Source organism: Aplysia californica, unplaced genomic scaffold (genome assembly GCF_000002075.1).
Source record: "Aplysia californica isolate F4 #8 unplaced genomic scaffold, AplCal3.0 scaffold00281, whole genome shotgun sequence".
NCBI classification, from domain to species: domain Eukaryota; kingdom Metazoa; phylum Mollusca; class Gastropoda; order Aplysiida; family Aplysiidae; genus Aplysia; species Aplysia californica.
In genome coordinates, this window is record NW_004797551.1 from 75,992 (window position 1) to 92,954 (window position 16,963).

Genomic DNA, 16,963 nt, shown 5'->3' on the forward strand with positions numbered 1-16,963 from the left:
CTCTCTCTCTCTCTCTCTCTCTCTCTCTCTCCCTCCCTCCCTCCCTCCCTCCCTGTTTGTCAGGGGGGGGAGACCATTCCTGCCCCTGAACACACACACACACACACACACACACCCCCCCTCCCCCATTCTCGGACAATGATCAGGGCTTCCAGTCTTCCGCAATTTTGCGGATTTCCGCAAATTAGCAGAATTCCGCAAATGGAAAAATTTCCGTTAAAATTAGTGGGGGGGGAAAAATTATTTTAAAAAATGCAAAATAAAACATTTCCGTTATTACCAATAGTCAACAATAAACCAACCCATACCGGAAGTGCTCTTTTATTTGAAAGTGTAGACAGTGTCTTTCACTTTCACTTTCTAAAGCTCAAGAAGCAGAGCACCAGCTATGTAAACAAGAGGAAGAAATGACGATTGTGATTCAATAGATCTTGGGCCTGCCAAGAAAAGAGAACTCAAAAGAGAACTTTATTTTTTTTACCAGACTTATTTATTTGTAAGTTTTGTTGTAGATTTAAGTTGAATAAGCTGTCAAGTTATTTAGATCTAGAATCTAGAGATATTAGATCAAGTCAAACTGTTATTATTATGATTCTACACCTTATGATGATTATGGTGCAAACCAACACTAGCAGAAAAAGGCTGAACATTAGTTTTTAGTAGAGGTTTTACAGCGCTCGCAACTGCATAAGTCGTAAGGTCATATGAGCGCCAGAAGATTAGAGATGTTACAAGAGAGTAACGAAGACGATAGATGTTTGATAGGAAAGAACCAGCAAACCACACCAGAGGACCCGCCAACCACCCACGTTGAACATTAACTGTCAAGTTTTATAGATCTAGTTGTGGATGTACAGTATATGTACAATAAGGGAGAAAGCATGGCTTTGGATTTGGAAATATATGGATTAACAGAAGCAGAAAATTATGTAGGCCTATGCAAAGTATGTTTTTTTTCTCACTTATTTTCTGTTAAATTTACGCTTGAATAGCCAGAAATGGCATACTTAGGATGCCCTGAAACCAAAAATTCTCAAACATAAAGGGGACGCTGTCCCCCTTCAGCCCCCTGCCAGGGCTCCGCTCTGGACCCGAAACTCCTCCTCTAAAAATGACATCAGATGCTGGAAGCTTTGAATGATATGAGTGGTCCGGTATCCTCCAATCTTCCCCGTGAGCACCTAGTAGCGCACCTCTGTGATTGGCCCAAATATAAATAGATGGCGTATTTCCGCCATCTATTTTTGTTGTCTGCAGGGGCTTCCCCCAAAAAGACAGGTTTCCTTCGCCAAACTGTTGACTAGATCACGCTGTCTTGGGGGGGGGGGGGTGTATTAGTTTATCTTTTATTATAAGGCCTTTGCCAAAAGGTGGGGGTGTTTGCGTGAGGACTTTTAAAATCAACCACTAATCATTGAAAAATGTGTTTTCTACTGATGCATATGGCAAGGAAATAAGTTGGTCAAGCTGCATGAGCAAGTAGATTGAGATGTGTGCATCTTATATCTCAACATAGAAAGATAATAGTACTAAAAATAGGGCATTTTTTATTCATCCTAAGTGCACACGTAATTGTATGTTAAATACGTAATATTGTTAATCTTAAACTATCAAACAGTAGTGCATTCAAACATTGAAAATATTTAGCATACACCATCATAACACTGTGTGTCCATAATTAAAAGGGTTTTATTTTTTTATATTAATGATGTTATTGCTGAGTAAAATTTATAAGTTTGTTCATACTGACGAAGGCGGAACTTCTTTGGAGTCTCCCTGTCCAATGGTCTGCTTTAAATGTTATTATTTTGCATTTATCATGTGCTTTTTATTTTTTAAAATTGTTAGATTTCTATTGTTGCCAGGGGCGCCTGAAATCCCCCTCTGTTGTTATGGCTAGTGCGCTTTAAAATATGTAAATCGGTGGGTCCACCAAAGTTCAATCAAGCCCTCTTTCTTTTTTTCAGTTTGCAGCACCATAAAGGATTCAGAATGGCCCTCCCAAATTTGCGGGGTGGCACAGTAGTAGCCTCCCCTGTGCCTCGTAAGTACATCTCTATAATAGATCTATATATAGCTATGTTTTTTCCACCTGAATTATTGCTGGATTGATAGCAACAACAACTTCATAAGAAAGACGTTGCCAATTTGGTTTCAAACAAAGTCACAGTAGTTCTTTTTACTTTTAATCGTGATAAGATAATTTTTCTACACATGGATTTTGTTCATCTAGGCCTATGATTTATGTTGTAGGGCCTTTTCAATTTTGCATTCCATGCATTTAACCGCTTACTGCATCTCAGAATCAGTGCAGTGTGGGAATCCATGTTAATTTTGATTCCAGATTTAGACATGATTGTTTTGATCATATTTTTTTTTCTCATAATTATTTTACTCTTTGTTTGAATTCTGCAATTTTATAGAGTTAAAAAAATCATGTTTTTAATTTTCATCCTGCCATTTTTTAATAACTATAGTATTGAGAAATACTAAGTGTGGAATTAGTTCTGATATTATCTCATTTCTGTGTCTTCTAGTCTGGGACCGTGTATGTGTATGTGACTGAGCTAATTTTGTTTTTGTTCTACAGATAAATCAAAACCCACTCCAAGTACCCCAAGTGGTTCTGAAAAGGTATGTTCCTTGGTGCATGGACTGGAAATGATATCTCCGAACAAGCCACCTTTGCTTTTAGTTATTAAGACTATTTTTTTTATAGAAGATATGTTGTGTGACTGGGAAAAGGGTCCAAATATCGCACAGGCTTTTAGAAAAAAATTAGGAAAATAATGAAAAATCTTATTTTTGGGAAATTTAAGACTCGTAATGATATCAACTAATGAATAATTTTTCTCCATCCTCTCAAAATATTTCACACCAATTTTTCCTCAAATTTTATATTTTTCAAAGCTTTTAAAAATACATACCACTACTTAATGTTATAAACTGGAGTGGTTTTTTCTCATTTTTCTCTTAAAAGTAGTTGGTGCACTCCTCACTCACAAAAGTGACAATATTTCAAAACCTATTTGAGACATATGAAAATATTTGAAAACAGAGACACCAGGAAAGACCTGTTCTATACAAAACTGCAAAAGTAAAAGATTGCACATGTGGACCCTTTTCTCGGACACACACACGTATACATCCGAAACATAGTCCTGGAAAATTATGATGGTTTAGAACTCTACTGTTTCACTCACATCTGTTTACTCGTCTCCATCACAACAAACAAGTGCAAAAAGTGTTTCTGTAACGTTGTGTCTCATTCCATCTTTCTGTGACAGTCTTCAGAGAGAGAGAGAGAGAGAGAGAGAGGGTTGGTGCTCTGGTGTGGTTTGCTTCTTCTTTCCTATCAAACGTCTTTCGTCTTTATCTCCCCTCCTTCTTTTTTTGTGTTTGTTACTCTCTTATAACAGCTCTAATCTTCAGCACTTATATGGCCTTATTGTGTAGCAAGTGCCGTAAAACCTAAAACTAAAAAGAGAGAGAGAGAGTCTGAGAGCAGTCTAAATTCACACTTGTTCAATACTTTTCTCTGCCAAAGAGTTTTTTTAAATATGGGTCTAGGCATTGTGTGTGCGTGTATGGTCTCACAGTGTATTTTCTGTCTTTTTATTTGTCAGTGTAGTCATAGTTCTGTATTGTACAGCACTTGGGGCCGTTTTGGGTTTAGGTGCTCTATAAAAATTCCCGTAATTATATTTTGTGTCAAAACTTTTGAACTGATTTTGTATTACAGTACAATGTGACCCCATGTATTTTGAAAAGGCTTGTTTTGTAGATTTGCTATTTTTGCATGGTTTGACACAATTTAACTTTGCAGCAGCAGACCTGCCAAGTGCTAAGATAAAATTGGATCTCAATATTTTTTGCCCACCTAAGAGCCCCCATCCGGTTTTCATAAATCCAACTTTTTTCTTGAATTCTGTTTTCATAGATAGATCTAGGTCTGTTGCAGCCTAAATGGCGTAAAAGTATGGAGGTTTATCACTCAACAATATATGTGTGCCTTTTGGTAAACGGTGTGAAAATACACATCATTTTTATTTTGATTTATTTGCTACGGTCAGTTCGCAATGTAATGTTAATCTGTAGGGGTTTTGCTGGAGACTGATGTGTGAGGGAAAACTCACTTTATCATGGAGGGGGTGGTGGGTCTGCAGCAGTGTCTATTAGATAATTATTTTTTTAGCTCCTTCCGTCCCATCAAACATCTGACATCTTTCTCATTTACTTCGTTTCTTTCTATATTACTCTTGAGTGATGCCCCCAATCTCCGGCCCACCTATTTATGTTGCAGATACTGTAACACTCTCTAAATCTAAGGGATAACAGGTCATTGCTTAGATGCTCATTCTCTTACAAGGGCCTCTTGTGTTGTAGAACTGAAAATTTTTAGTGTGTCCTGCCTGCTCATAATATGACCTTATGCAGTTGCGAGGGCCGTAAAACACTTTCTAAAGCAAAACGCGTTCTCTTACGAAGTGTATCTGATGAACTGAATTAGGTCCCCTGAGGCTGGGTTGGGTTAAAAATAGATGGGTTACTAATTTTGTACCGAGGGTGAATTAATTGGGTTTTCTTGCTGGTCCAGCCAAGTGTCATCAGTTTTTGTCTCCATCTACTAATAATATCTTAACTTGTAATGTTTCTGTCCTGGTAATGAATCCGCAGCCGGAAAAGGGTTCTACTCCCTTCCTGCCGTCTCCTCATGGACACCCAAATTTCAACCCCACAAAATCACGTGGCACGAGTTCGGTGAGTATTGGATTTTAAAGTATTTTGATATGAGATTTCATGTGAGAGATGTAAAAAAATGTGTGTGCCATGTTAACTGATGTACTGGCTTTTGGGGTCATATGCAATAAAAAAATTTTTTCTGTATTTCTTATACTACAAAAAATGGAATGTTGAAATTTTAACTGCTTTTTGATTGTTGATGGGGTTTATGTTATAATATGTGGTGTTTGGAAGCTGAAGTGCATATATGTGTGGCAGCATGGTGCAAGGTGCTCGTCCAAAATAATGAATCTGAAGAAACTGGCATTTTTTCGCGAGTTTGGCAATTTTTATCGAAATTTTGTTTATTGACTAAACACCTTTAATGTTTAATTTATTGAAGAATCGATTTCTGTGTGGATTTTGTTGAAAAACGTCAATTAAATGCACAAAAAATGTAAATTGTCAGTTTCCCGGGACTCTCAGGCTGTGTAAATAACCAAACTTTGGCGACCATTTTCTTGCTAATTTTACCTCTGAAACACCCCCCCACCCCCACACACACACACACCTTCAGTCACAAATATCACGACTTGTTGTCAAGATATATGGGTATTTCTTTCACCGAAAGCAAGGCAAATGAACAAGCTTTAATGCCACACCAAGAACCCCACATGCCCAAAAATTGACGAGCGCCTGATTCCACTGTCTCGTGACACATATGTTTGGAAGATTTAAGTTTCATTTGTATTGCCCCTGTCCACTTTCATGTTGTGGACAGTTGAGAGAACTGAGCTATTTTATAAATCAGTGATGTGTGTAGAAGTTTTAAAAAAAATCAAACATTCAAAGACAGTCAAACGTGTCTGAGATAGTCACCCATTGTGGAGGATGAAAGTGGCTGAAAAACAGATGACTCCTCATCGTCGTGTTTATATAATCCTTTTATTCACGAATAGGTACAACATAACGATGATCAGCGTATCTGTTACATACATGAAATGACAACACATAAGACACCATAACACATATTGTAACACAGTGAAGACCTAGTGCTCTAGTCTTAGACCGATGGACATCTTGGACAGTTTCATTATAACAAATGGGAAATTACCTGGGGGAAGTATGAAGTGGTCATTTGGACAGGTGGCCGGTAGAGCAGGTTTGATTGTATATCCAATTTTTATTTCTTTCATCCTACTTAGGCCTCATCATGACCTGTAATCATAAATCTTGTTCTTATTTATTTCAGTCCAGCAAAAGTTCTGGACAGGTGAGTATGATCAGGTTGTCATATTGATAGAAAATAATAATGAAATTTGTAAGTATGCAAATGTAAAATTAAAGGTTGTTCCTGATCACTTCAATGCTCACTAGTGAATCTTTTCAATGTCTATGCTTTGATTAAAATAACAGTTTGAGAAATAAAAATCAGAATTATTTAGTGGGATTATTAGAAGTGAAAATCAATCACAATGAATTTAGGGTTGGTATTTCTTTGCTGAAGATAGCATAGTGAGTATATTTTCAGGTGGTTCTATAAACAGAGATCGGGTGTATTTTGTTAGTTCATGAAATAAAAAAAATATTCTCACAGCTGGTATAAATAATTTTTATGCTGATTGAAAACAAAATCATTTCTTGTGTTGTAATGTCTTGTTCGATTTCAGTCTGAAGGGCGGTTGCCAAAACCCCCCAAACCCCCAGACAAGCCACTTATGCCTTACATGCGTTATAGCAGAAAGGTAATCGGAAAGGTTTGTCCACTGGTTTTTTTCCCCTCATTGCCTTGTGTTTCCATGTCAGTAGTTGCGTTGAAGAGATGACCAGTGTCACACCGGCTGCCTGCCACCAGCACTGGCCGCTTGATCTTATAAAGGACTGCTGTATTTATGATATTCAAACAGAGGACAATTTTAAAGCAATCTACTCTTACAGGACTTGGGTTTTGACCTAAATGTGAAGGGATGAATTTTTAAGTGCCTGAAGAGCCACTGAAAATGGGAGAGGGAATAGGGGAATTTGAACATATTTTGCCAAGGGTGTGATGCAGCAGATCGTTTGAGCAGTGCTGAGTGGTTGTGTCTCTGTGACATTGGTCTTCTGCCAGTAGTGAAGTCCAAAGCTCACAGGCTGTGGAAAGGTGTTAGTGTTGAGATTTCCAGAAGACAAGCCTTGTGCTTTTGTGGGAGGTAACCATTGTGGCATAATATGTCCTTGTCTTGATCTCTCAGAGGAAATACAATAGCAGTGCATGTTTTGTGAATAACCAACATATACATAAACATGTTTTTTCAGGGAATTCTTACTAATATAACTTGCTGCATTGACTTTACTGTAACCCTCGTTCAGTGTTGCTTTAGTTTTCACAGTGCTTGTAAATATGTCAAGTATGTGCTTACGGCTGTTCAAGGTACACTGTTGTTTGTGTATGGCTGCTCTGACTCTTTGTCATTGCTATTGTATGAGTGCAGTGTTTTTGTAGATAAGGACACCTCCCCCTCCACCTGATAAAAACCATGCCTAACACGAAATTGAAATTATATGGTTGTGGCAAGGTTAATAGTGATGGTTCATTCATCATAAAGAAATGATGACCTTTAGCATTGAAGAAAATTTGTACACCTCGCTATCTATCACAGGCAGCAAGCATGGTAAAAAGAAAAAAGTAAAAGAAATACAAGCAAAGCAACTTTTAAGGCTCTCAAACACCGCAACTCGTCAAAGGAGGTGTGTAATTGCTGCTGACTTGAATGGCAATGACTCACGCTTTATGTATCGATCAATGTCTTTGTATAATTTTAACTTAAACTATGTTACTGTGTCTCTGTCCACAAGTGTCTGTAGGTTTGACGAGATCATTATAAAAGTAGGGTCAGACTTTAGTAGTGCATGCTCTTTCCATAGCCTGTGCAAGTCGAGGACTCAATGACTATTCACATACAAGTTGATTCTTTTATTATTTTGAGACAGAAAAACTTCCCCAGAACTTCCAAACAATAATCCCTTTTACTAAAACCCCTAGGTTGGCTGTATGTCTTCCTGTTATGGCTTTATGGTGCATGAGCTCTGGCAGTTAAATTTCTTTTGTAGGCCACCATAAGACTTTGGGAATTCTGAGCTACAGTGTGTACCATGTTGCTTGTTGTAACAGTATGGTTGGGGTAGTCTGTGTGTACAGTTTTTGTGGGTGGGTAGCTGGTGCTCAGTGTGGTTTGCTCCTTTTGTATCATCAAACCTCTGTTGTCCTTATCTTTCCTTCGCTTTTTTGGTTTTTGTTTTGTTTTGTCTTTCTTTTTTGTATGTTACGCTCTTGTAACATCTCTAAATCTTTTGCGCTTATATGACCTGTTTTTGTTGTAAGTACCATAAATCTGTGACAAAAACTAAAAAGATTTTGTGATGCTACCATGAGTTACCCAGAGTCAAAGTAAATCTCCGGGTATAAATCATTTTTTCCCCTAAAGAATACGTTGCTGTTTCAACAGAAGAAGAGGTTAGCAGGTGCTCTGGTGTGGTTTGATCCTTCTTTCCTATCAAACATGTCATCCTTATCCCTCCTTCTCTTTTGTGTTTGTTATTCTCTTGTAAAACTTCTATATTTTTTGCGCTTATACGACATTTATTGTGTTGCAAGCGTGGTCAGACTCTTATTAAAACAAAATCATCTCTCCTTCTGTTCTTTGTATGTTGCTCTCATGTAACACCTGTAATCTTTGGCTCTTATTAAGAAAAAAAAATAGAAAAAAGGTTTGCTCATTCTGTCCTGTCAAATAAATATAATTCTTATCACTCCTTCTTTTCTTTGTATGTTTTATGGTAACACCTAATCTTCCTCACTTATATGACCTATTTGTTTTGTAAGTGCTGTAAAACTGTTGCTAAAACTAATCCGCTCCACTGGTTACTGCGCAGCTCAGAACTCCCAAATACTGCCGCTCTTTACACAGTATTCCTCCTGTTAGCCCTGTGTGCACGTTCAGTCCACTGGGGCCCTATGTTTTGTTGTTAGGTGCTTTGACTAACAATTTGATGTTGATTATTAATATGTGATAATTTGCATCGTCCCTGTTATGTTTTTTTTAAAAATCTGGTCACTTTGCCCACCTTCTCTCACTCTGTACATGCTATTCTGCAATATGTCGCGTCTGGCCTGTTGATCATATCAAGAGAAAAAAATAATAATAATAAAGGGTGGGTGAAGGTTGCGGCTATTGATTTTTAATGGTTTTTCTTGCTGTCATGTAATTTTTATTTATTTTTAAAAATTTCAGTCTGGAATTATTGTGTTGTCTTTCTGTGTAGCTGTAATTGTCAAAGTTGTTGCTGACAATGTCTGTGGCTGAAACCATAAACAGATGGTAGAGAAATGTGACTCCTTTTTTTTTTCGGTCCTCTGTTTTTACTGTCCTTCAGTTATTTCTGTCAGGTCTCTTGTTCTCTCTGGGCACTAAAGGACCATTATTTTGTCCATGATTGTGTCTCTCTAACTATAACTCCAGTGGAAGTGGTGCCTCAATTGAAAGGATGTCCTTTTGGAAATGGCAGGATAAAAGGCCTCAGTTTGATTGTATGTCAAATAACAAAGATTCTCCCCCCCCCCCCCCCCCCCCTTTACTGCTTCCTGCAGTGTATATAAACGTATCTAACAATAACCAAGTTTACTAAACTAAATGTCGTCCAATCATCAATGTATGCTGTTTTGATTTGTGTCCCCTTTCATAATGCTGCAGTTCCTGAACAGTTTTGGATGAAACAATAACGTCTACTTTGTTTCATTAGACAATTTATTTCTCTCCTTTTTTGGTATTTATTTAAATGTGACCGACTGAAAGTATTAGGAGTGTTTCTTTTCTTTGCAAAAACTTTCAAGAATTGGGTCCGCTTCGCATTCTCATAGTTGTTGTGTGTCCTGTTATATATTCTTTTTGCTGGGTGTTTGTTGTAGCCGTAGCGTTTGGAATACAGTAAAGTTGGAGGAATGTAATGGTGAAGTGGTTGCCTTCGGGCCACGCTCTTGTTTTCGTATAATGTAATTGAAGTTGATTTTTTTATTTGACAATTTTGACTCAGTTGTTTTATGCTTACATCAGAATGCGCATCGTCTATTAAAGTTTGGCCCGTTCGTAGTAGAGACATGAAATGATCATCGGAACAGTTTGTTGTGCAGCTTGCTTCCTTTTCTTCAATTAATAATATGTGATATTTTTTACCTTGGAGGAAGACTACGTGCATTGCAATGTTTTTGCGTTTTTGAACATTTTACACAGAAGGCCTTTTCACTGTGTAGACGCCACAGTTGAATTCTGTGAAATGCGTGTTTTTGATACAGTTGAGCATTTTTAGGCCAGGAACTTTGCAAATCACAAAGCTGAGAAAAACTCGTTTGAAGAAAGGTGATTTCATTCCAAGATTTAAAAAAAACCCAAATACAAACAAAGCAAAAACGAAATGAATTGTTTATGGAGGATGTGTATGACGTAATGTAAACTCTAGTTTTGTACGTTCATTACTTTCCTGTTCTGTCTGGTGATGTGAAACGTGCTTTCCCTCTGTTGTGCCATCCAGTTCTTTCTTATGTTGAGTTCAGAATTTGACTAGATCATTCCCTCAGTCCTCCATTGGTCGACTTTTGGGTTTTTTTCTTTTGTTTTGTTTGAAGAGGATTTATTTTTAGGTTGGATATTTGATTTGATTTTTTAAAAGGAAATCTGAGCCTGTGTTTGTAGATCAGGGAAAGGAGAAGTGGTGGTAGTGCCTTTGATATTTTTTGGCTAAAAACTGAAAAGTACAAATGCCCAAGGAAGTTTGTGCATGTCATTGGAGGGTGCATCTAGTATGTCCTCAATCCTTTTTTGTTTATCCCTTAATTGCGTCATTCTATCCTTGTTACTTTTTGCCTACTCTAAACGACATATTGCATATTGATGGGTCATCTCTTTATTCGTATAGAGAACAATTGCAGTCAGTGTATAAGTTTGTCATACAGCTGTTGGTTGACAGTAGCCTTCAGAACGTTCCTCCTCCCCCCTTACCAATCCTTTTCCTGTTGCCTCTATAGCCGTCAGTAGAGCACCATTGTCATTGTATCTATGTGCTTTTTCTGTTCTGAAATTTTCCTGCTGTTCATCCAATTCATGGTCGTGGTTCTCTTCGTCTTGGTTTTTTTTTTGGGGGGGGGGGTGCGTTCTGTACTGACAACAAAATGCTCCCAGCATTGAATTGTTCCGTGTAACAACCCTGCCTCCCTCTTCTTTTTCTTTTTCTTTTTAATACTCCCCACCCCCTTTGATTTTTGTCCTTTCCTCTGAGGAAATTTACCTGTGAGAGAGCTCTGTGCATCATTTGGCTTTTTTTTTTTGGGACATATATTTGATCTTTTGTGAGTCATCATTACGGAGCTGTCTGGAAAATGGGGATTATCATTACGCAGGATGACTTATGCTTGGTTGCCTCACTGGAGAAATAGGAAGGTGGGGGAGGGGGCGTGGTCTTCATTTTGTTTTTCTCTTCTAGACAGGCTGTGGGTTTTGAACTTTGACCCTTATTTCATTTTTTTTTTTTTTCAAATTGTATGTGAATAGCTGCTATTGGTGTAGTCCAACTCTGGCATTGGAGCGAGGTAGGAACAGGGAAGGAAACAGTGGGGCAAATTTTCGTTGTTGTTGTTGCTTCCTTTATGTGCCTTTTTTTCTCCCGTTTTCTTTTGGCCGAGCATGTAATGTATGCTTTACCTATATATATCATCACCCCTGCTTTTTTTTTAGCTTGCTAATTTTCCTATATCCGTTGCCTTTTTCTTACATTCTAACTCGTACTGAGGTGGTGGTCAGCTGTAGTTTTGTTTGTTTGTCTGTCAAATTTTTGTTTTCCCCTTGCGTTCTTTGTTTGCATCTGGTCTATTGGGCAAGGGTTTGATTTCTTGACTCACCAGCAGCAGCTGTTGTGGGTGGTTTTGGGGGGGCTCTAGTGGGGTTTGCTCCTCTTTTCCTATCAAACGTCTATGTTTGCCCTTATTTCTCTTACTTTTTAAAAAATGTTATTTTCAAGTACCACCTTCAATCTTTTGGCACTGATATGACCTGTGTTGCCTAAAAATCCTTACAAGAACTTAAAAAAACCTAAAAAACAGAAGTAGCTGTTGTGGTTAATCACTTGTATCTGTTCCGTCGCAGTAGGACGATAAGGGCACTTTGCACTTCCAAGTACAATTCTGTGTGGTGATGAATGGTTAGGAGATACACAGCAGTAATATAATAACCAAATTGTTTTTGTAGACTGGAGCCGGTTTTTCCTCCTGTGTTATAATGTTTTTAACTTGTCAGGCTAAGAATGTGTTTAATAAAATCTTGTAGAAATCAGTGGAGCGAAAAAGAGCTTTGAGGGGGGTTTTCTGGTTTGTTAAAAAAGGTTTTTTTTGTTTTGTTTTTTGGCCTTGCCTAAGTGTTCCTCTCGGTTTGGCGTGCTACAGCTTCTTTTTAGACAAGTGTGGTCTAAGCTGTTTGTGAGATTGCTGTTAACGAACCTCACTCTGTGTGAAACAAGAAAGTGAACTTTTCTGTTGTCCTTCTCTCAACTCAATGTTTGCTTTGGTGGTGCTTTGACGCTTTTCTCTCCGCATGATGTCTGCAATTAGGGCCAGGCATAGGTGGGCTGAAGCCTAGAAGCTTGGACAGGCTTCTGGCAATTAGGAATGCAGAAAAGCCATACACTTGCGTGTATGTTCTGTATTTAGATTTGCTTCCTTGGGCGCGCCCCCCCCCCCCCCCCAGCTTTGCACTTGGTTTGGAAGGTGCCGGTGGCACAACTCGCTTCTTTTCTTTTTTTTTTTTCTGTTGTTTCTGTGTGTCTTACTTTTTTCCAACTGGTGCCTGTGGTGAAGTGGTTACTTAGGCTCTTTGCCGTCGCTCACTGAAAATCCAAGTTCAGTTTTTATTGAGTGCATGCATGTGTGCCTTTCTGCCAGGATGTTGTATCTCTCCCACCTCCTATACTTTCTCAATTGTTTCTATGGGGGCGTAACAAACACCTACTTTAAAGAGAAAAAGAAAAACATTCCCAGCTCATGACGTAAGTTGTGTGGATATGCTTTTTTGTTTTGTTTCAATCCCGATGTTGGTTTCTTTTTTCATGGGATAGATTTACAGCTGGTAACATTCAACTGTTTTACTCAATTTACTAAAAGTGCTTTGAAAATATCTCTTATGAGTGGGAAAATTTGAAAAAAAATAAATTTGAAGGACAGTTTGCTATTAATATTCATGTTTTTGTGGACATGTTTCTTGTAGACTTGCCAGGGAAAGTGAATGGATGCGTGAACTGCAGATTGAGTTGTTTTTTTTGTGCCATATTTCTGGCAGATACTTGGATCTTTTTCGTTCTTTTTTCACTTTAGCCTTCTCGGCTTTTGCTTGGTTACAAAAAAATTCACCAGCGTGGTGTAGTGGACAGGTGTTTTGTTGTTGGCTACAGGAGACCTGTATTCGATTCTAGAGTGGGGTAAATTTTTACTGAGTATCTTGGGGAAGAGTTAATGTGCAAATCCTGTCATTTCATCGCCCCAGGACTATATTGTCGAAGTGCCTCTTTACTTAAGTACACTTTGGACAAAACTGTTTTGAGGCAACGATTTGTTGATGAAGAAAAATTGGATGTTATCTCTAATTACATGTTTCGAAGTTCTTTTCCTTAGTTGAGCTTAAGATCTGAGAGATCCTTACTTCACTGTCAGGGGAGCAAATCTATTGTATATCTGTCACTTTTTCATTTTTGCATGTTATCATCTATATGACACACAATGGTGCTGTGCTTGCATGTTATAATCTACATGTCACACAATGGTACTTTATATTTTCAGATTTTTTTTTTGATGGAGTGCCTCCTGCACACTGTCAACCTTTCATCGTGTGTTCTTTTTTTCTCTCACCTCTTTTTTTTTTTTTTTTTTTGGTTTCTAAATTCTTTGTCGTTGTGCATTGTTGAGACTAAAATTGAAGATATCAGTATTGTTTTTAAAGATTTGCTTTAATTATTATTAGACTCACTGTACCCTCCTCCTCTTTCACTTTTGATCCTATTAAATCAATTAGTTATGAATGTTTTTACAAAGAGAATTCAAGGTATATAGTTCTTTTCACCAAAAGTGCTTTTGAACCTGTATTGTATAAGTGCTCTGGTGTGGTTTGCGCCTTCTATCTTTCCTATAAAAAACTATCGTCCTTTTCTCTCCTCCTCCTTTCTTGTGTTTGTTACTCTTTTGTAAACCCCCTAACTTTTGGCGTTTATTTGACCTTATTATGTTGCAAGTGCCGTAAAACTCTACTCTTACTAAAACTAAACACTTTTCTTTCACCCTCACTCTTATGCTTGTGGTTAGTTTGAGGATGCCTCTGGTGGGTTCTACTTCTCTCCCCCCCCCCCTACCCTTTTTGCTTGGGTTTCTTTCTGTCTGTCATACTTTATCCTGGCAATAGGAAGCGACAGTTATTGTGCTGATGTGCTTCTCTGTCCGTACCCAAACAAACTCAAACCCCACTTGGATTGTCTCACAGTGCAGTCTGTGACGTGGGTGGTTGGCTGGTGCTCTGTTGTAGGTTGCTCCTTCTTTCCTGTGAAAAATCTGTCATCCATATCTCTCCTCTTTCTTTTCTTAGTATGTTGCTCTCTAGTTAGACCTCTAGTCTCTTGCACTTATATGACCTATTTAATGTTGTAAGTGCTTTAAAACTCTTACTAAAACTTGAACTTTCCTCCTTCTTTTCTTAGTCAGTTGCTTTCTAGTAAAACCTCTGTAATGTCTGGTACTTGTACAACCTATTTAATGTTGTAAGTGCAGTAAAAGTTTTACTCCCAGCAACTGAAAGTAAATCCTCACTGTTCGGTATGTGACCACGCAGGTTTGGGAGCAAGTGAAGGCCCAAAACCCGGACCTGAAGCTGTGGGAGATCGGCAAGATCATCGGTCAGATGTGGCGAGATCTCTCAGACCACGACAAGCAAGAGTTTCAGGAAGAGTACGAGGTGGAGAAGGTAAGGCCAGAGCATGGGAACAGGTTGTTGCCATGTACATCTTGGTTGTCTGTTGTCATGTTTTTGTGTTGTGATTTGTACTGTGACTGTGACATTTTTGTTTGGAGATTTTAAGAAAGCTTATTTTTGTGCCAATTTGGGATTCTCTATTGTTTTTCTTTTTATGATTTTACTGTGGGTTTTTTTTTATTTGGTGTTTTTGCTTTGTGATTTTATTATGTTTTTGTTTGTGATTTTACTGTACTGTTTTTGTATTATGATTTTACCTATTAGCTTTCTTTAAAAAAAAAAAATTAACTGTGCTGTTTTTGTTTTTTATCAAACTGTGATGTTTTTGTTTTATGATTTCTCTAGTGGAAGTTTTGTTTAGTGATTTGTGATTTTATGATGTTTTCTATCAGTGATGATTTTACTGTAGTGTTTCTATTAGGGTTTTGTTTTTTTTGTTTTTGAAAAGTTGGCAGCTTAAAGGTACGCACAAAGAGAACACTTGCTCGCGATAAAAGCGAGCGGGATAAAGCGAGCGCTTGTGAAGAAAGAGCTTGCTTGTCGTTGAGGTGTACACAGAGAAAGATTGCAAATCGCTCTTGCGACTGGTCAGAACTTGGGCATTTGGCGCCGTGGCAGATTCGAGTGAAAACGAACTGTTGTTGCTAGACTGTTTTGCCGAAAATTATCCTAGGAAAACGCAAAAGAATGGGGGTTCATGAGATAAATAAAAGGAGGTGAGTGGAAGGTGAATATCACCACTTGTTTCCTTTACTTAAAAGAAGCCCTTCTCGTTTTCAGTCCTACCATCAGCTTCAGTTCTTCGCCAATATTTTTCCAAGCACGATTCACAACGTAGCGGTTTGCGTGGTCTTTCCTTCTCTTGTCCCAAATTGCAAGTTTTTAAAACGCGGCTGATACCGAAGAATCGACATCCATTTCGGTGCTTTTGTCACTGAGACTGAGAGAAAATACATTCTGAACCACCCAAGTCGTGACCAGACAGCCAGACAACAATGGGGGGCGTTACCAAGTACACGCTTGCAAGCGAGAAAGAATTAACTTTTGATTTTTTACGCTTTTCAAGCGTCGCTTGAAATCCCAGGCGCCATAAAGCGAGCGTGCTTTTTGTGCGCAACAAGCAACTTTAGAGTAACATTTCACGCGCGTGTTCCAACGCGCTCGCTTTTATCGCGAGCAAGCGCTCTCTTTGTGCTCCGGTATATGCTACATGGGTGTTACTATATTTGTTATCCCGTGGTGTTATTTTCAGGCTCAGTATACAGAGGCACTCAAAGCCTATCACAACTCGCCAGCTTATCAAGCTTGGATTGCAGCAAAAGGTGAGAGTTCCTGCTAGTAGTTCTTTCTATATATGCTTTTTTTGAAAGTGTAAAGAGGGTGGGGTGGGGGTGTGGTTGCTGTGCGCGCAGCTTGTACTACAATGGCGTGTGAATTTGTTACTTGAATATGTTAGAAGCATGCAAGGAAAATATTCTGCTAAAGTTTGTACAAGAATTTATGAATAAGTTCTGAAGATAGAGCTGGGGTTTTTCCCTGTAACTGGCCTAGAGTTTGAGAGAGAAAGGAACTGGACTTGGTGGATTTACCTATGCTGAATGGAGTTGTGTAGAAGTTCTCTTGGATGGGTGATTGGCAGGTGCTCTGGTGTTGTTTCCTCCTTTCCTATAAAAAAAAAACCCCCATCGTTCTTCTTCTCTCTCCTTTTTTTGTGTTTGTTACTGTCTTGTAACATCTCTGTGGGACGATCTCCCCTTCTTCTTTTTTATATTTGTTACTCATCTTCTGGCGCTCATATGACTTTATGTGGTTGCGAGCAGTGTAAGACCTCTACTAAAACTAAAACTAACATCTCTAATCTTCAGGATTTATATGACCTCATTGTGTTGAAAGTGCCGTAAATTTTTTTACTAAAACTAATTAAAGAAGTTCCTCTTGGGGAAACGATGAATGGAACATGACGCTAGTGTGACTCTACTTCTGTTCTTTCCCTCTTTTATTTTTGTCTGTCTTGCCTTTTTCCCTTCACATGATGGCTGGCATTTGCATCTATATGCTTCTCCTTGTTCGAGTGAAACCTCTTGCTCAACAAAAGTTACAGTCGAACCAACACAGCAGCCACCTGTCAAAGATAATCATGTGGGTGGTTGGCGGGTGCTCTGGTGTGGTTTGCTTCTTCTTTCCTATCACACATATATCGTCAT

General features: G+C 38.4%; 1 protein-coding gene across 2 annotated transcripts in view; it reads left to right on the forward strand.

Moving 5' to 3' along the window:
- The window catches only part of LOC101853467 (SWI/SNF-related matrix-associated actin-dependent regulator of chromatin subfamily E member 1), a 52,120-nt gene that overhangs the window by 3,003 nt on the left and 32,154 nt on the right, over positions 1 to 16,963 (forward strand). For both annotated transcript variants that reach the window (XM_013084250.2, XM_013084251.2), the window contains exons 2-8: positions 1,968 to 2,044; positions 2,591 to 2,634; positions 4,678 to 4,761; positions 5,975 to 5,995; positions 6,393 to 6,479; positions 14,619 to 14,750; positions 16,012 to 16,081. In XM_013084250.2, coding sequence (XP_012939704.1) covers positions 1,993 to 2,044; positions 2,591 to 2,634; positions 4,678 to 4,761; positions 5,975 to 5,995; positions 6,393 to 6,479; positions 14,619 to 14,750; positions 16,012 to 16,081 — 490 coding nt within the window. In that variant the 5' untranslated portion in view covers positions 1,968 to 1,992. The remainder of the gene's footprint in view (positions 1 to 1,967; positions 2,045 to 2,590; positions 2,635 to 4,677; positions 4,762 to 5,974; positions 5,996 to 6,392; positions 6,480 to 14,618; positions 14,751 to 16,011; positions 16,082 to 16,963) is intronic.